We start from the raw sequence: 19912 nt of genomic DNA, 5'->3' as shown, positions 1-19912 counted from the left end.
ATATTAATAAGACTGTAATTTTCCCGGGGCACCTGGGTGGCTCAGTCGTTGAGTGTCTGCCTTCGGCTCAGGTCATGATCCCAGGATCCCGGGATCGAGCCCCACATCGGGCTCCCTGCTCTGCGGGAAGCCTGCTTCTCCCTCTCCCACTCCCCCTGCTTGTGTTCCCTCTCTCGCTGTGTCTCTCTCTGTCAAATAAATAAATAAAATCTTTAAAAAAAAAAAAAAAAGACTGTAATTTTCCCAAATACCTGAGGAAGAGAAAAGTAACTGAGAAGAGGAGCAATGTGACAAAATAAGAAATGACTCATGAAAAGAAAATAAGGGGCGCCTGGGTGGCTCAGTCGTTAAGCATCTGCCTTCGGCTCAGGTCATGATCCCAGCGTCCTGGGATCGAGCCCCGCATCGGGATCCCTGCTCGGTGGGGAGTCTGCTTCTCCCTCTCCTACCCGCCCTGCTTGTGTTCCCCCTCTAGCTCTCTCTCTCTCTGTCAAATAAATAAATAAAATCTTTAAAAAAAAAGAAAATAAGAAATCATATGTTAATCTAAATATTACTTAGTAAGTCAATAGTACTTACTGGGTTGTTAAAAAAAAATACGCAATTCTTGCTTTCAACAGAGTTTCCAGGCTGATGATGAACTCACATTGTACAAAATGTTGTGATAGGGAGATTCATTAGACAATACACACTTCCTCCAATATTAGTTATGAAACGTTAAAACACCAAAACACCAGAAAATGTACCATAGCCCGCATCACATCCTGTCTTTGAATGTCCAATTAAACAGGTGACCTAACACATACTGCTTTCTTCTGTATCCAATTTCAGTAACTATCTAAACTTTTCAAATTTATATGAATATTGTGAATATAATATTAAAACATGTTTGTTACTTAGAAGATATGAATCATATTTGCACTATCAGTTATCAAAATATTACCTTCAAATATTGACCTTTAATACATAACTAGTTCTGCAGCTCTCTCCTTGGGAGGATGCCAAAGGCTACTGAATCAATATATTCTGCAAATCCCCAATGGGGCTGAAAACAGAATGAACGGTAATAAGAAGGGAATCGGGGGTGATACCTTTCACAGCAGATGGTTCTAAGGGGTTGTTCATAAAAGCACAAAGCGGGGGTTTTGCCCTAAAAAAATTATGTACCCTAAAGAGAAAGGAGATCTAGGGTAAGTATTTAAAATTCAGTGGTAGTCAGAATTGCTTCTCTACATGTCAATTCAGATTTCACACGAGAAGGTCTGACCCCCACATGGCAGTACCATCTAATTATGTCATCTTCCTAGCAAGAGGGCAGCAGGACAGACCGACTGCTCTGAGACACTTCTGAGAGAGGCAGATCTGTGCTGCTCCACATTGACTATTTCTCGGGCTCCTCCTGTGATCAATACGCATACTTCCAAGTTAACCATTCTTGAAAAAACACAACTAGGTGAACTAAATAGGAGATGCATTCACAGCCCTGGCCTCCTTAATAAACACCATGTGGGTTCTAGAGTTGGGCATTAATGAAACCAGAGAAAAGAAACATACAAGATGTCAGATCTCTGGGGGACACCCTTATGAAAGTGTAGCAATTATTTTTAAATTTTTTATTGTTATGTTAATCACCATACATTACATCATTCGTTTTTGATGTAGTGCTCCATGATTCATTGTTTGCGTATAACACCCAGTGCTCCATGCAGAATGTGCCCTCTTTAATACCCACCACCAGGCTAACCCATCCTCCCACCCCCCTCCCCTCTAGAACCCTCAGTTTGTTTTTCAGAGTCCACCATCTCTCATGGTTCATGTCCCCCTCCGATGAGAAAGTGTAGCAATTTAAAAATATACTTACTTCAATTTCCGGCTAATTTTGGTAAATTCCACCAACCCAGCTTCCATAGGCAATGTTAGCTGTCCTGCTGAAATCATTAATCTGCAGTCTTCATAGGTATGATCTGTTATGGGGATTCCCAAAGCTCTAAAAGGCATTTAAAAGCAACCAAATTCAATTTTTTTTTCTTTAAAGGTAATGATTTTTTTTTCATCAGCCCTGAACTGGTCAACAAACAACAGTAAATGGGAAAGTATTTACTACATTTCAAACCAGTAGCTTTGGCTTATTATTGCCAAAGAGACATATTTCTCTTCTGCACAGACTTCCTGTGGCCGAATCTGCATGCTTCGGTCAGCTGGTCATTTTGTTTGGTGTTTTAACTGTGACCGTGATACTAGCAGACTTCAGTATCCGGGGAAAGCAAGAAGCCTTGAGTTTCATCCCAGTGGAGTGTCTTACCAGCTGTGGACCTTTTGGCTCTTAACCTAAGCTTCACTTTTGTCATCTGTACACAGGAATAATTACCTACTGCACAGTGTTCTTTATTGTGAAAATAAACTAAAAAGGCCCGTGAAGTGCCATTTACACAGATAAATGGCCTCTGTATATAGTGTAAGGGGACAATCTAGCCAAATCGCTTGCCATCTGCGTTTTTCATCTCTCAAAACTAGACATCACTTCTTGCTACCTAACAGTCTTCTGAAAATACGAAAGAGAATGGAGAATGAGCTCATTATTTCTTCCAAACCTAAACGTCCTCCATCCTCAAAGGAGCGCATGACCCCTACGAGATCCCACCTGCTCAGAGGTCTAATAACGGACTAGAGCTGAAAAAAATAGATATTAATAACAACTTCAAAAGACACTGAGTGCTGAGAAAAAAGCCTGCGCGGTACATAAAATAATTTCTTGAAGGTTCCTCTTCACAAAACTTTTATTCACAGTTATTCAGTGAGAATCATAAAGTTCTGTCTTCAACTGTATTTGATTTTGTTGAATCACTGCTAAGAACATTACATTTTCAACAGATGCAATAAGAATAAAATATTTTTTCTATCTACAACTAGGCTGTTTTTGATTAATAAATACTTTGGTGTAAGAGTATTTTTATTTGGGAAAATAAAAATTTTAAATATTTCAGGAATTTATAATTTATAATTCTAGACAGTAGAGATGCCTGTTAAGAGCTTGGGCTTGGGTCACAGGAAATGTGGATTTGAGTCCCAGCCCAGACCCTCACTATCTGCTATGATCTTGGGCAAACCATCTCTCTCTCTGAATCTCACTTTCCTGGCTTGGCTCCAAGAATTGCTATGAGGATTATGTTAGATAACCCGAGTAAATGGGAAAATCAAGTACACATAGTAGTGTACATGTAAGTACACATAGTAGAAACTTTTTTGAGCATTTGAACACTTATGCTGTTGTGAAAATAAAGTTATTCTGCTGTGAAATATGAATCTAAGTATATATAGTCTTGCTTATAATACCAAAAGCAGCTATGAAGCTAGATTCAGATTTCTCATTTGAATTTTTACTAGGAATACATATTGCTGGCCTATCAACGCCAAGCTTACTACGGGAATGACAGAGGGGGTGGTGCCTGGCGTGGGGTGCACACTGGGAAGGCTCTAGGGCTGCCTGGGTGGTAGGACAGTATCACAAACATTTGTTCATTATAGGACGAGAGGTGATTTATCTAATCAGAGTCATGGCCAGTTAAAACTCCTTTAAGAGCAGGAAAATATTTGCTTTCTGTTTACAATTTACAAATCTTAAATTTCTAGCCATCCCTTAATGGGGGTGACTTCCCCCCTTTTCTGTGCATCTATTGCCTTCCCTTGCAAACTTTCTCCTTTGTGTGGCTATAATCATTAATGCCTTTGAATCAGCTGACATTGGCAGCTCCGTGGAGGCTGGGGCACGAAAGGCGAGCCCCGAATGGCCCGGACACAAGGCTCTGTGTCAGTGACAGACCAGCTGAGGAGAACCTACCCTCTGGAAGTCATGGGCTGGTCTCTCCTGCTTACTGAAGCCTCCCTGCTCTGCTTCCGGCAAAACCCCATTTCCATTAGTTTGGGGTTGCATCTGGGGAAAATATTTATAGATTGTCTTACTGACCACCTTCCCAGGCACATTATTTTACTTACCAAAATGAGTTAGGGAATGAGGCCCTAAGGATGAAACCAAACAAAATAAAACAAAACACCCAAATCCTAAAACTATGCGACATGCCGTTGACCCATCATTTAAAAACTATTTACTGATTGGGATCACATACAGACACTTACTCTGCCATCAAATTCCGGACTCTACCAGCAAAAAGGACAGGGTCGCTTTTTTCTTCATCATTTGGTTTCTGAACAGGCATAAACTGAAAGACAGACATACCTTTCCATCACAACTGCTGGGCCTAAGACGTTACATGTTACATATATTAATTTATAACCTATCTATCATTATATTAAATCCCCCACCGCCTTTCCAGCACAAAGGTTATATGCTATCGTGGAAAGAACACTGCTTGGACTCAGGGGATCTGCAGCCAAGCCCTGGGCCTTTCTGTGTGTTCATGAGGATGTCCCTAAAGTTTTCTTCACTGCAGCCTGGACTCTGACAAGAGGGCAATGATCACCCACTTCCCTGGTTGTGATGAGGATGAACTGAGCCAGGGCCTGGAATTCTGGAAGTTGTAAAGCTGGAGGTGTGAAGATCTTCTCCTCCACGCTGCATTTCCTACTGCTTCTAGCACTTTGTGTGAAAATGTTAGTATTGGTAGTAGCTTATCTCTTATGGTTTATCTTCTCTACCCACTCTTGTGTCAGCCGTATTTTATCATTTGTTCAAATGTCACGTTTTGTTATTTCTTCTTTCTTTTTTTTTATTTTAAAGATTTTATTTTATTTATTTGAGAGAGAGAGTGAGACAGAGAGCACAAGAGGGGGTAGGGTCAGAGGGAGAAGCAGACTCCCTGACGAGCAGGGAGCCCGATGCGGGACTCGATCCCGGGACTCCAGGATCATGACCTGAGCCGAAGGCAGTCGCTTAACCAACTGAGCCACCCAGGCGCCCTCTTCTGCTTTCTTCTAACCCTTAGTATTGGCTGTCTAGCTTTTGCCGAACACTGTTGTTTTGCTTTATCATCTTAAATTTTATTTTATTTTTCTCTACTTGGTATTCAGTGGTGCCTTGTTTTATTTACAGTTTTCGAACATTAATGAGATTTTGGTGCTATATTTAAGTCATTACATCGTTTTTGAGCACCTACCATATCCCACGCAAGATTAACAGGACTCTTCCTGCCCCAAAAAAGATTCATATTTTTATAGGATAGACCAACACAGCATGTGCTAAGTGTCATTACCCTCAATGACAGGCCTTAAAAGCTTCATTAAGTTAGTTTAGAGTTATACAGGTCACACGGCCAGGACTCAGCCCAAGTTCTGTCAGATCCTAAAACCCTTGTTTTCCCCACTAAACCATCCTTCCTGAAGTATGAGAGCGAGGGATAAGAAATTATTAATCTGGCCAGGGGGGCAGGGAAAAGCAGCCAAAGAGGCTTTACAGAAGAGCTAATACTTGATCTTGGCTTTTTGAGGATAAACGTGATCTCACCAATAGCTACTATTCATTGAATTCTAACTACGAACCAGGCACCATGCTAGGTGCTTTATATGCATTATTTCATTTCGCCAATCCTCCCGATTTTTGTCATTAGGATTGGGGTTCACAAAGATTAAATGACTTGCTCAAGTTTTCATGGCCCACTTACATTCAACAAATATTGCTTAGGTACCTACTGGAGGCCAAGCATAGCACGAAACCCTGAAGACATGACAAGGAAACCCCTGCAGGACCCCCAGTTTTCCTTTCCACCTCCCTCTCCCTCTTGTCAAGGGGCCCTCCATGCAGTGGGGTAAAAATTATGACAGATGAGTCAAGTCCACCAATAAGAGCTGCCATCCATTAGGCACCTACTGTGTGCTGGGTACTTTATAAGGTGAACTCTCAACAATTCCTCGAGGCCAGCTCTACCATTTCCATTTGGTGGGTGGAGAAAGGAGCTTGAAGAGGCTAAACAATATAGCCACGGCCACACCCCAGTGGCAGGACCACAGTTTGAAAGAAAAAGAAAGATTTGTACGAATAACACCACTTTTGGACTCACGTGGACCTCTTTTCAAATCTCGTTAATCCTGTTAAATCGCCTTTGGGCAAGGGCAATTTGGAGATGAAGTTTGAGCAAGGGAGTGTGGTGACCAAGTCCAAGGTTTTGAGCAGAAACCTCGGTGGTAGGGAATGGCTGAGCCAAAGAGGAAAAGGCTAAGAGCAGGGAGAAGCCCGGGAGGTTAGTGCAATCACTCTGTGAGAGAAGGTAAGACAGCAAAGAGAGGGAGTGAGGGCGCAGAGGACAGCATGGATGCAAATGGCATTTTAGGATAACATGGACACGAATCATGGGAGAGCGCGCTGTGTGACATGCACCGTCATTAACCTTCTCTCCCAGGGGAGCAGGGGCAGGCTGCAGAAAGAGCACTCGGCCTGGTTGGGGCCTAGGCTCTGCTGTGAGATCCTGAAAAAGTTATTCAGCTCTGATGGGGTCAGGTCTGAATCAGGTCTGAATCACTGAGGTCACTCTTGTCGAATGAAAAAGTTCGGCTCAATGACCTAACGCTCTCTCCAACTGGAATTTTACGTCTAGCTTTCCACGTAGTATCAAGTTATTCTTCAAGATGGAAAAATAAACTAAGCCACCAGAGGTCCCCACATCACTTATCTATCAAGAGCAACAATGGATCTTTGCAAATAAATATTTCTCAAAATTCCCTCCAACCTGTTCTAGATTTTCATCCTTATATTTGCTTCGTATGAAATCCAAGGAAGAAAATTTCATGTTAAAATCAATGTTCGTAAAGTCTCTAACAAAATAAAACGATAAAGTTTTAAATTGCCATACGATTCTTCATTTTTTAAAAAAAGCCACATGATCGTTTGTAACAACACTTAATTTGTAGGTTATAAAAGCACATCCAGAAAACCCTGAAAAATAAATTGCTGCTACACTGTTAACCAAACATAATACAATGAACTGTGGGTTTAATTCCTTTTAGTGCAGGTAGTATTTTCCATAAAATGATTTTTAATAACTCTCATATGGGCATGACATTTTATTCTCAATGAAGAAAATTCCACTGAGAGTACAAAATAATTAAAAGCCCAGATTTGACCCTCACGGGCCTTGGAGGCTCCCCATGCCTCCTGAGAAGCAATACAATGGAAATTCTCATAAAAACTCACTTCTCCTCGGGGCAGACCTTGCCCTCTTTATCACATTTCTATTTCATATGTGGTCATTCAAGGCTCACAGCAAAAGCATATCCTCTATTTGGGAAGGCAAATTGGCCGAAGACAGGTAAACACGATTGCCATTGTCTACGACTGTCCCCTAACACACAGCTAGTGACTTCAGGACCCCCAGTTTTCCTTTCCACCTTCCTCTTCTCTCATTATCCTGAGTATCCACACAGATGGCTCATCTGACATGTTGATCTCTTCATCTGGCCACAGAAGTTTTTACCTGTGCCTTGGCCTCGGTGACAATAACAATGACAATGATGCTCATCTCCTCTGAGGAGTTCTTGTTTACTTCTCTAACCCGGTCCGTCACAGCTGTGAGAACCTGCTGGTCACTCTCAGGACATGCTCGTCTCTCTTCCTCCACTCCCTCCTGGCAACAGCTGGCTGCCTGTCTTCACTGGACTTCAGGAGTCAGACACATCCATGTGGACCTTCTGTCACCTAGAATCTCCCCCTTCTGCCACACCCATGGCGCCAACCCATGATCAACTCTCCTGCTCCTGCCTTCCCATCCCTGTCCACTGAGGGATGCTAAAAGAAAGGTCCACAGTCTCATGGGTAGAATCTACTACAAATTCATGTTAAGTTCCACAGGGTCCTCACGGCTGCTTGAAAATTATGTTATTTTCCCAAGGTGACCATACTGCCTCCAGATACAAAGGTAGTTCTGTTTGTTTTGCTGAAGGTCTTCTTTTATCCTTTCAATCATGCAAGTGTGCCCCCAGACGGGATCTTAATCCTGAGTCTGTTTCCTTAATGTCTCTGTGACAGGTGAGGATCAAGTGACTTAACCTGAATCTCACTGCTGCTTGGGGTATGCCTTTTGGACCTGCCGCCATCATATTTTAATGTTTCAGACATAGTCTATGCTTATCAGGTTGCGATTCACCTTTCCCCTCAATGGCACTTCACATTCAACTTTAGAAAGAAGACAGTGGAGGAGTTCAGGACATGCTACCCCATAATGTACCACTTCGGTACATTGATTATTTTGAGCTAAAGGCACTTGAAAAATGGCAAATGCAGGGAGAGGCTTTCTCTGAACTTCCCTTATGTGCCTAAAGTCAACTCCTCCAAAAGGAACTCAGTTGTCGGGCACCTGGGTGGCTCAGTCGGTTAAGCATCTGCCTTCGGCTCAGGTCATGATCCCAGGGTCCTGGGATCGAGTCCCACATGGGGCTCCCTGCTCAGTGGGGAGTCTGCTTCTCCCTCTGCCTCTGCTTCTCCCCCAGCTTGTGCTCTCTCTCTCTCTCAACTAATAAATAAAATCTTAAAAAAAAAAAAATGGAACTCAGTTGTCATAAATTCCCTCCTGGGGAGTTTCATCAAACAGGGAAGATGGACTCTTATCACAGGAGATGCGACTGGAGGTTGACATCACACCCAGACAAACTTCATCACGTGTTGTCATAGCTTCCGATCTATTCTTCCCAGGGCCCATTTGTTGTTCCTAAAGATCACTGACTCTCCCCTGAGTGGCCTACACCCTCCCTCTCCTTTCTCACCACTTTTTGGGGGTATTCATTTTTTATTCCCTGTGACGCCCTTGTGCACATATTAAAAATCAATAAATCTGTATACCTTTTCTCCTATGAATCTGCCCCTGGTGAGATTATTTCACAGATCCAGCTATGGAACCTAGGTGGGTAGAGGGAAGGCTCTCCTTCCCCACAAAAGCCTATGTGCATTTCTCTAATTCTTTTCCATTGCTCCTGAGACAGGCTCCCAGTACCCTTGCCCTCCTCCCTTGACTGTGCTCTGGTCCTCTGCCTGCAGGCTCCGCACCGTCCTGCCCCATATAAGGGGGCGGCTAACGGATGTGTTTCCCATAGGAACACCCCCTTTGCCCTTCTGGTCCCACAGTGCCCCACCATCTCTTGGGCTGTAGGCTACGCACAAGATAAAGTCAGAATTCTTCAGCCTATTTTGAAGTCCATCCGCTATCCAGAGCCAATCCTTCACATGAACACTCGGGACCAGTAAAACTGCTTTATTCATTATTTCTTGACCACATCGAGCACATTCCTTTCTACTAAATAAATGCTTGTAAAAAAGGAGAAAGACTGATGAGTGATGATACTACCAACAGCCTTTTCTTTTTCCAAGGAACAGAAAAGGATTTTGATGAGTCAATCTCAACAGATATGCAGTTCTGGTTCGTCCCAAGATTCTTCTGTGAAGGCTTCAAAAAGAGCAAATGTGAACGAAGGAAGGTATTTATGAACTAACATTTGCTGCCTTCTTCCCAAAAGAATGGAACAATTTAGACGGTAAGTGCATGCTTACTGAACACCTACCATATGCTGCCACTTAAGTCACCTTATTAAATGCTAACCACCCTATAAAAGAGGTATTATTATCCCCATTTTCCCAGTAAGAACACAGGCTAGGGGATGCTTAAGTCATTCACTCAAGCACATACAGATCAGGAGTAGCAGAAGTAGAATAAAACCCCAGCTAATACTCTTTTTAATAACACTCCATTTCTCGGGGCACGTGGGTGGCTCAGTCGATTAAGCGTCCAACTCTTGATTTTGGCTCAGGTCATGATCTCAGGGTTGTGAGATCAAGCCCGGCATCTGGCTCCATGCTCAGCGTGGAGTCTGCTTGAGTCTCCCTCTGCCCATCTCCCCCCACCCCGATCATGCACTCTTTCTGTCTAAAAAAATAAAAATAGATATAACACTCCATTTCTCTGCTACTACTTAGAAATTTCAGAATTCTACCAAGTTCCAGAAGAAATTAGTTTTGTTAGAACAAGTACATATATGGGTTTTTTTTTTGTGTGTGTGTTTATGTGTGTGTATTTATGTGATAGAGGTTTTCTAAAAGGCCCATTCATTTTAGATTCAAAACTATAAATCATTTGAGTGTGTCTGGATATTTAAGGAAACTATATAAATATATTTGAACCTTCCCTGAGTAATGAATTCTTTAGAGATTTAAAAAGTTGTTATCTAACTACAGGTATTGATCATAACACTCATTATTACAATCCTTTCTTAAATTGGAATTTTTTTTTAATGAAAAACAGTCCCTTTTGGGGTGCCTGGGTTGCTCAGTCATTAAGTGTCTGCCTTAGGCTCAGGTCATGATCCCGGGATCCTGGGACCAAGCCCCGCATCGGGCTCCCTGCTCAGCGGGAAGCCTGCTTCTCCCTCTCCCACTCCCCCTGCTTGTGTTCCCTCTCTCTCTGTGTCTCTCTCTGTCAAATAAATAAATAAAATCTTAAAACAAAAAACAAAAAACAATCCCTTTCTACTACTTATAGCAATGGATTGCCCCCCATAAAGTATTGTAGGTCTAATGCTCTCCACTAGAAGCTCCTTTTAAGCTTTACAAAGGAATTTTACTAAAACAAAATATGTCTGTATGCCTACAGACAATCATGTGTCTGTATTATAATGGGTGGCTCTGTGGACAAATGGAGATATAGCCTATGAAGGAGGAAACAGACTGATGGTCACTGTGAATGCCCTGCTTTCATTCATAAACCAGTTGCTGCCCACATAATGCCTGATAGTCTAGCTTTGTGTGGATTCTCTCTCATGAGATACAACTAGCAGGCTGTTGATTTATGTCACATTTTGGGATGTTTCCTACTAGCTATCTTCTTCCTTATGCCCCTAAGCCATCTTCTTATAAAGGCATACTTGTGAAGTAGCTGGCCAATAAAAGTAACCACTAAAAGACACTTTAAACACACCCACTAGGCCACTGTGATCCAGAGAATAAATTTCAGTAGACCTGTGGACATACATGGCCTCATTGTTCACGGATGCTGGAAGACCAATTACAGAGGGCACGCGGTTTGGAACTGATTATATTTTTAAGATTCACGAGTCAAGAAAATAATGACCTTTTCAAAAAAAAGTCTCTGTCGAGGAAGCAGAGAGGGAGTGGGGAGAGGAGACAAGAAAAACACCCTTCAATATTACACTCCTTAGATTTTAGCTATCCAATGATTCTGGTAACAATGGAGTTGGAAAGTCATTATCAGTGAGGGATGACTTGTAAAAGATGAAAGAATAAGGCCTTCCACATCCTGGGATGTCCCGTGACTCACCAGGGCAGAGTGCCTAAAAGGACACCAAATCATGCACTCAAAGTTCATTTTAGAAACCACAAAACTAAGACCATATTCTTGAATGATATATCTTCAGTTAGGCTTGCCTAATTAATAGTTCTAAAACATGTGTGAAAAAATAATAACTAGGATTTCCATCAGTTTTTTTTTTTTTTTTTAAAGTAGGCTCCGCATCCAGTGTGGAGCCCAACGTGGGGCTTGAACTCATGACCTGAGCTGAGATCAAGAGTCAGAGGCTTAATCAAATGAGTCACCCAGGTGCCCCCGATTTCCAACAGTTTTAAAGAACATGGAGGTGGTAGTGGGCTGGGAGGGTGCTTCTGAGTAACTAAGTCACCTGACGTTGGTGCAACCAAGTGCAGTGAGCCTTCCAGGTAAGCTACACGTGTGACAGCTCAAGCCGGGCCTCCTTGGATGTGGTACAAAAGCCTGGATGCAATGCCCAGCTCTTGAGAGTCTTGAGCTGGGGTGTGGATATACCTAGCACCAGACAAGCAGTGGGATACAGTTTTCAGTTGCACCCAACCTGGGGGAATTAAAATATTCAAAAGTCATAAAGTAGTGAGGAGTGCCCTGAGTGAAAGGTAGCACCATAAATCTAAGAGAAATATAATTCAACTACGAAGATGAAACTTGAAGGCCACACATCCCCATCCTCTTGCCATGGATGGCAATTCTAATACATTGAATCTCACCGGTTCTGCTATTTTAGACAGGTTGGCAGCCATTTTGTTTGTGAAGTTATCAAAGGGTATATTCTTTGCCAGGAAATATTATCCAGACAGGTCTAAGAACTGGCTGGAGAAAACAAATATTGTAATCGGAAAGAGAGAAAGAAAGAAACAAAGAAAGAAAGAAAGAGAGAGAGAGAGAAAGAAAGAAAGAAAGAAGGAAAGAAGGAAAGAAAGAAAAAAGGAAAGAAAAATAGGAAGGTAGGCAGGCAGGCCAGCCATGACACAGAAGGGAAATGTGGTAATAATGTAATAATGTTCAGCGCAAAAAAGAGGACTTTGCCTACCTCTGTTGTAACAGTTTGACCACTGACACATGTAGACAAAAGAAGTACAGTTCTATGTGTATTTCCACATCTGTTGCTAGATCTTGTTTTAGCTGGGGAGGGTAAATGGGAAGGGGAAGCATATACACTGTATACACAATATCTTCCAAATTTGCACAGAAGACAGTGTGGCTGTTTTAAGTATGAGTTTTCCTGTTGTTTTGTTTTGTTTTGTTTTGTTTTTAGATAAAGAACACAGGGCTAGTTTATCTCAACAGCTATTAAAGAAGGAAGAGCCTGCTTGGAGTACTTAGAAATAATATAAAATTTCTTCCTGACAGGGTTCCCCAAAATGTATCCTATGGAACATCAGTTTCAGGAGGTATCCAGAGAAAAGGGGGTATTGTGGTCAAACCATCTCAAAGGCACTGACAGGTCTTGAGGAAAGAAATCGTATTCATTTTGTTTACCTTGGTACTTCTTAAACTAATTATTAGGGCACAGATTAGTGTTTTTCTCTAGAAACATCTATGTATATTTCAAGAACTAGTGTTTTTTTTGGTCATACTGAGAGCTACCGAGCTAGTTTTAAATGTGGGGAAATGTGGCATATAAATAAACAGATCTTTTCCTGGCAGGCAGGCAACCTGCAAGTCTCAAAAATTTCAACCAAAGTTAAACTCATTTTGAAATATAATTTGCCCTCCTATGCCATTTGGTATTGCTGACACCCTCTACATGGCTAAATGACTAAGCTATAAAACAAAGTAAAAGACAGTATTCTTGTGACTTAAATTCCATGTCCTGTCACTTGGAGCACGGGCCCCCACTCAGGACTCTGAATTACATATGCAAACTTCAAGTTCTCATTACATAACCTTTGGATGCAACTGGAAAATGAAATCAAGGGCCTGCCTCACTATTCTGACCCTCTCTTCAGAGGCTACCTGAGAGTATGATTAAAACCAACTCAATTCTGCATTTAGGGGTCCATTTCACGTCACCCCTAAAACCTAAGACCCGTTCTAGAACCAAACTTCAGAGTCTTGAAAATCTGGTCAGGATTTTCAGAAAGATCAAATTACTCCCTCACTCCCTGCCTGCCACCGCGACTCAAGCTGAAAGACTGCCCCATGAACGATGATATGAATGGCCTCCCAGCTAGGATTTCCTCAAGCCTTCCGTGAGGGCTTCTGACGCTCTGTGCCTCTCCACTTTACAGAACGTACTCTTCCAGGAACTCTAGGCCTCCATCAGCTACTGTAGCTCCTTTTGTGAGGAAGTGAAGCCTACCATCCCACTGGGCGGAGGTCAGCATTGAAAGTAGTTATGCAGTTATGCAACTCTAGTCAGCCAGGGACGGCTATGATATGGAAGTTCCAGGAAGTTAGTGGTACTTCCTGGTAAGATTCTAAGGGCTGGATCTGAGAGCCAGGTGGGCAGTTTGTAAAAGACCAGGGCTTAGTTTAAAGAGGGTGGATTTAACTTCCAACCTTTGTACAGCTGGGCTCTCTAGATTAGAAGTTCGAAATAAAAGGGAAGGCCAAATCTCCAGTTCCAAGGCTACATGTTGAATGACTTACCTCAACTTCCACCTTCGTGAAGGGCTGGCAGAAAGTAAGCATACAAAGCTGAATGCTGAAGAGAAAAAAGAGCAGGCCATCTTTATGTGGTAATACAAGTAACACCTAATATTATTCTTCAACGATCCTTTCTTTATACACAAGCACTGCTACGTCACACTTCATATATATTCTGCATTTATAAATGTCACCCTGCTGCTGTAACATTCCTTGGGCTTGAACAAGTATTCATGCTATTCAAACGTTAAATCACCAAATGCAATATCAAATATGCACTTGTGAGTCAGAGCGGCAGCTCAGCATGCTAAACCCCAAATTTGAAGTCTCCTTGACAACTCAGGCTTGTAGGCCTAAGTCCCTAGAGAAACTATCGAGGCCACAGGTTAAGGCACATAAGGGTGTTTATAGGACAACTCCTGAGTAGAACATTACGTTTCTAAACTCTTTCCTGATATGAAACAAAGAAAAAGAAAAGAAATCAGCAGGTCTTTCCCTAAGAGCAGAAACTTTATCGTAACTGTCCCAATTAATAATAAATGTTTAAGTTATGGAGAAATTTTCTTTCATTGTAAAGCTGGACAAAGGACAAAGGCTTTAAAATGATTATAGCCAAACTCTTCAAAGAAAATTTTTGAGAATAGTTGTTTCTATGTATGGCTTTCTAATACATATTTAGACTCTCTGGATAGGATGTCAATGGGATTTTTATTTCACCTCATTTAGACAGATGACCCAGAATTCTGGCAGAGTGGATTAATCTACATGTTTAAGAAAACAACCAACCTGTTTTTGCTATTGAGAAACTAAAATTGGGGCACCTGGATGACTCAGTTGGTGAAGCATCTGACTCTTGATTTTGGTTCAGGTCATGATCTCAGGGTCGTGACACTGAGCCCCGTGTCAGGCTCTGTACTCAGTGGCGAGTCTGTTTGAGATTCTGTCTGTCCCTCTCCCTCTGCCCCTCCCCTCCTCTTGTGCTCTCTCTCTCTCGCTAAAAAAAAAAAAGAAACTAAAATATGATTTATCTATAAAAAATTACTTAAAGGACTTACTTTACAAAAGAAATTTGGAAATTTAAACAAAGAAGGGATTTAGGTAGATGTACCAATTCCATATATAATTATAAATTGTGAATGTTAAGTATCAGTTCTCAAATTTTCCATCTGAGAGGAAAATAATCTTTTACTTTCAACCCCAAGCAAATAAAATCAATCCATATTATTTACCACAAAATAAACTGTTCTTGATTTATTTAAATTAAGCTTTGGAATTCAGTGACTCAAATAGATAAATCTGTTCTGAAAATTCTGAATGCTGTAAGAAAGAAAGAAAGAAAGACAAAAACAGAAAGACAGGAAGCAAGGAAGGAGGAGAGGGAGGAAGGGAGAGAGGCAGGGTGGGAGGGATGGTGGGGAGGGATGGAGGAGGGAAGGAAGGAGCCAGGCATAAGATCTCATTAAAACTGTGTTGTCTACATACACCCAAACCAAACAACACTTCTCGGACCCACACAAAACAGATTTTTCCATAGCTGCCCCTTCTATAAGTGTACTCCCTAAGTTTATTAACCTTCTCCCTTAGGCTATCTGCCTTAGTATAGACTCTCTTCCTTAAAATCTCAGTCTAGACTCACCCTTAGAGCGAAGGCAATTGAGAAAACGGACTTAAAAGTAACATCACAGTGCTAAATACACCATGAAGCCCATCGGAAGATAAAAGTGGAAATGAGAGTCACCATAGGCAAGTGCAATGTGGCACCTCGACAAAACATAATTGTGCCTTTTGAGGATTTTGTGTTTATCGGTCCTAAAAAATCTTTACCTCTGGAAAAATGTTTTCCCTCTCTTTTCTGAATTCCCTCTCCTATTTTCTTTTTCCCTTTATCACACATGTCCCAGGTTAGATGGCAAGATTAACCCAACCGTTCCATTTTCTATCCTGATCCCCCTTCCAGGAAAGCCTTCCTGTACTTGACCTTCATGCCCACCTGCACTGCCACGCAAGTTACACAAGGCACACTGACCACACACTGACCACACAGGGAACCTGCAGTCACTGTCGCTGTAAGGAACTTAAATTGTAAAGACCCTGAGGATGACACACCTCAAGACACACAATGATGTTCTGCACCCAGTTTTTAGGCACTCCCTTTTCTAAAATGCTCTCATACGATTTGTTTCTCCTCACTTGCCCTTGTATAAAAAGCCAAAAACCAGGAACTCGAGATCAACAGTGACATGAAACATGTATTCTAGACAAATGAATAAACCGATTTCCTGAAGAGCTAAAGATCACATAACGCCTAAATATCCTTTGCAATTGATGGTATTTTGAGCGTCGTTTACTTAACTTCAACTATGAGGGACCGAAGCATAATAGGAACATACGTGTCTCACATGTTAATAAACACTAACACATGTAACTGGCCCATCAGTTACCTACTCTGATTTAAATTTATTATTTCAATGCAATTCACACACACAAAATGGAAAAAATCGGTATGTAGTATAAAAACATCAGACTTTCATATGTTGTTTGGATGATCTAAGGAACTCACAAGGTACCTGAAGGCAAATGATGATTCCCCTTTACATATGTCCAAGTGGTTGTCCATGCATCAACAATGTTATGTGAACTCTCTATGTTCGGTATTAAAAGGCATTGCTGGGTAAGCCCCCGGGCAAAGCCCTCAAATCCAGGCATTTTATACATGGCTCTCATTGCAGTATAAACCAGCTCAGACTTATCCAGGGAGAACTCGACAAAAGGTCTTGAGGGAAAGTAAGATTCTACATGTTCTGTTCTTTCTAAAGGCCTGTTTCACTTCAGCTTGTTTACTGGTGAGCTGTATTCTTCTCCTCTCTTAAATGTTTATAGAAACTGCTGATCCCTATGATTTTAAAGTCCAAGAATGGAACTGAAAGCTTAGCTATTTTCTCAGCTCAGATCAGACACATCACTGCTATTTCAGGCCATATGACGCAATGGCTCTGGACTGCTTAAACTGATATAGTAAAACAACAATGGAGACACCAGCTAATATGCTGTCTGCAGTGGAAATAAAACTACAAGATTAAAGCTAAGTAGGATGCAAACCAGGTCACTGGACTGGTTCTTAAGAATTGGTAGATACACGCTTGAGACCCTAAGAACATGGCAGACAGCTGGAATTCTGCGCATGGGAGGGGCCAGGGACTAATGGACAAGACAGTGATGCTCTCTACAGAGACTTCTCAGTGACAAGATTTCAGGATCTGATTAGAAATCTTTACTCTTAGGGGCGGCTGGGTGGCTCAGTCAGTTGGGCGTCTGGCTCTTGATTTCAGCTCAGGTCCTGATCTCAGGGTTGTGAGATCAAGCCCTGTGTTGGGCTCAGGCTCTGGCTCAGCAGGCAGAGTGTACTTGTCCCTCTTCCTCCCCCCTCTTGCACACAGTCTTTCTTAAATAAATAAATAAATAAATAAATAAAATCTTAAAAAAAAAAGAAATCTTTAAAAAAAACAAGGCTTATTTTTTCTTAAAAAAAGAAGGAATACATGATCTCTTTTTTCTTCTCTTGAATAAAATTTAAATAAACCAATAATAGAGAGAAGCGACTTACAATGTATATCCTTGCCACGTCCAAGTCACGGTATCCTACAATAAGAGAAGTATTTAGACTGTTAGTTCAGTGAAAAAATGCCAAATAAAACCCAAACCTTATTTTAATATTGGTAGTCGTATACTTTCCTTCTGAATTAAAAGCAGTATGTTGAAAAGTAAAATGAGCCTATTATCAGCAGTGAATTGCTCTATGAATTCTTGAATTATATATCTATGCAGCAAAAATCTGTTTTCCATATGTAACCACCTATCTTTTTATGGAATTAAGTTGCTCTTAATTTTTAATAAAGCTATGTGCATGCTTAGCTATTTTTCTCCTAATATGGACATATCTGGGTAATTAATTTGCTTACAAACCCCAGAATATATCTTTTCTCAAAAAGAGGGGGATGGGTATTTGGAAGAAAAGATTAAAATAGTACATAGTGAAAGAATTTGAGAAAATGCCAAATAGGCAGAAGTATAATAAGTAAATTTTGATGGATTTTAATTTTTTTTAACTCCAGATGTTGAAAGTTGAGAAGCCAGCTACTGAAAGAAAAGCTGAATTGAGCAAGAACTCTTTACCTTAAATAACATAGATAATTAATTACAGCCTGATTTTTTATGTAAAGTCTCTAATAGAGAAAGTTCCTCTCAGAACCAAAACAGATTCCAAAATACCTTTCTTTATAGGAAAATGGTGGCACCATCCATATCCAGAGGACAATGTTGTACCTGGCTGGAGCAGAGAGACTGTTTCCTAAGCCAACTGGGCACTTTCTATAGGATAACAGATTCTTTTCCTATCTATCTTCTTATTTAAGTTACTTGCTAAGAGTTACACAGCTAGTAAGTACTGAGCCAGGAATGAAACACCAAGGCAATCCCAAATTTATCCTGCTACACCAGTTATCCTTCCAGTAATAACCGCTGAATCAGGAAAAGTCTCCTTGTGGGCTTAGTGAAAATCACTTTACGCAAGTTTTCTGCTACGCAGTCTAAGACCCTGGTACCATTACTGTGACAATAGAGTAGAAGCTAAGGAAATGCCTTCTTGGAGCTTAATAACAGCAGAGACAAAATATAATATCGGTGTCCACAAGTACGTGCCTATCTTGCAAACTTCTAAACGCTCCATGTGGCAAGGGGTATGGGGTCTGCCCATGTTCTTCCACCATGTGTCTATTCAGTGCTTCATTCAAAGTTTAAAAGGGGTGCTAGAGAATCTGTGCTGTTTGGAATGTCTGAGATTTTTCCCACAGTAAAACACTATGCTTACCAGCTTGTTTGGGTATCTGAGGAGGATTGGCTGCACCGGAACTCCAGGAATGAAGGCTCCTATAACCACAGTGAAATATTATAGCATCTTCCTTATATGACTATAAGGTTTACAATGAAGAAAATTAATAATAAATGGTATACCTATCCTTACTGGTTTAAGAGTACACATAAACTATTTGCTAATTGTCCGTAAATCCCTAGTGCTCACCAAAATGAGAGAGTTCTAAAATTCAGAATTATGAAACCAAAATATTAAATGTTATGCCCAAGTCGCTGAAAATATTTATTTACATCTCCACGTGTTTTCATTTTCCAAATACGCATTATTCAAAAGGGTTTTAAAAAAAAGTGATAACAAAGTCAAAACCAAGAGAAACTGAGGAGAACAAAATCTAAATAAAAGCGAGGGGCGCCTGGGTGGTTCAGTCGTTAAGCGTCTGCCTTCGGCTCAGGTCATGATCCCGGGGTCCTGGGATCGAGCCCCGCATCGGGCTCCCTGCTCGGCGGGAAGCCTGCTTCTCCCTCTCCCGCTCCCCCTGCTTGTGTTCCCTCTCTCACTGTGTCTCTCTCTGTCAAATAAATAAATAAAATCTTTAAAAAAATAAAAATAAATAAAATAAATAAAAGCGAATACTTGGAGCAAGGACTACCCCCACTTGCTAGAAGAGAGTTCTAACTTTGGCTCTGAGCATTCTAGCAGCCAATACAAAAACATGTTAAAGCATTACCAGTTACTAGGAAATTATGTATGAAATTACACATTACTATGAAATTAGTGACTTTATAATATTAAAAAAAAGGAGTGAAGCACAGAAGGCATCTGAAGGCATTATAATGATCACTAAAATAGTTTTCTATTGGATAATGCAGGAACTAGGGTGTTTGTGAGGGTATCCTTGGAGGAAGAGACAAATCTGCTAGTGGTTTCTGTGTGTGCGTGTGTGCACACAACCGGATACACTATCAAATGGGTCACATGTACACACAAACACGCATGTGCGCGCCCACACACACGAGCGCATATACACGATAATCCAAGGAAGAAGGGGTTATGATACCAAAACAGAAAGTAAAGGAGTGAGTTCTGTGGATTCACAATATTAAAAACTTTCTATTGGGAAAGAAATGCCCAGGACAAACTAATAAGTTGTTTTGTGTATTAATAACAAATCATTTGA

At 41.1% G+C, this 19912-nt stretch overlaps 1 protein-coding gene across 3 annotated transcripts in view; it reads right to left on the bottom strand.

Annotated features, from left to right (window-relative positions):
* Positions 1 to 19912, bottom strand: part of LPCAT2 (lysophosphatidylcholine acyltransferase 2) — a 66542-nt gene that overhangs the window by 28082 nt on the left and 18548 nt on the right. For all 3 annotated transcript variants that reach the window (XM_044922187.1, XM_044922188.1, XM_044922189.1), the window contains exons 6-10: positions 18733 to 18791; positions 17470 to 17504; positions 13869 to 13923; positions 4135 to 4217; positions 1862 to 1987 (exon numbers count right to left, since the gene is read on the bottom strand). In XM_044922187.1, the coding sequence (XP_044778122.1) occupies positions 1862 to 1987; positions 4135 to 4217; positions 13869 to 13923; positions 17470 to 17504; positions 18733 to 18791 (358 nt within the window). The remainder of the gene's footprint in view (positions 1 to 1861; positions 1988 to 4134; positions 4218 to 13868; positions 13924 to 17469; positions 17505 to 18732; positions 18792 to 19912) is intronic.

The sequence above is a fragment of the Neomonachus schauinslandi genome, chromosome 16 (assembly GCF_002201575.2).
Source record: "Neomonachus schauinslandi chromosome 16, ASM220157v2, whole genome shotgun sequence".
In the NCBI taxonomy this organism is placed as follows: domain Eukaryota; kingdom Metazoa; phylum Chordata; class Mammalia; order Carnivora; family Phocidae; genus Neomonachus; species Neomonachus schauinslandi.
This window is presented reverse-complemented; position numbering and strand designations above follow the sequence as displayed.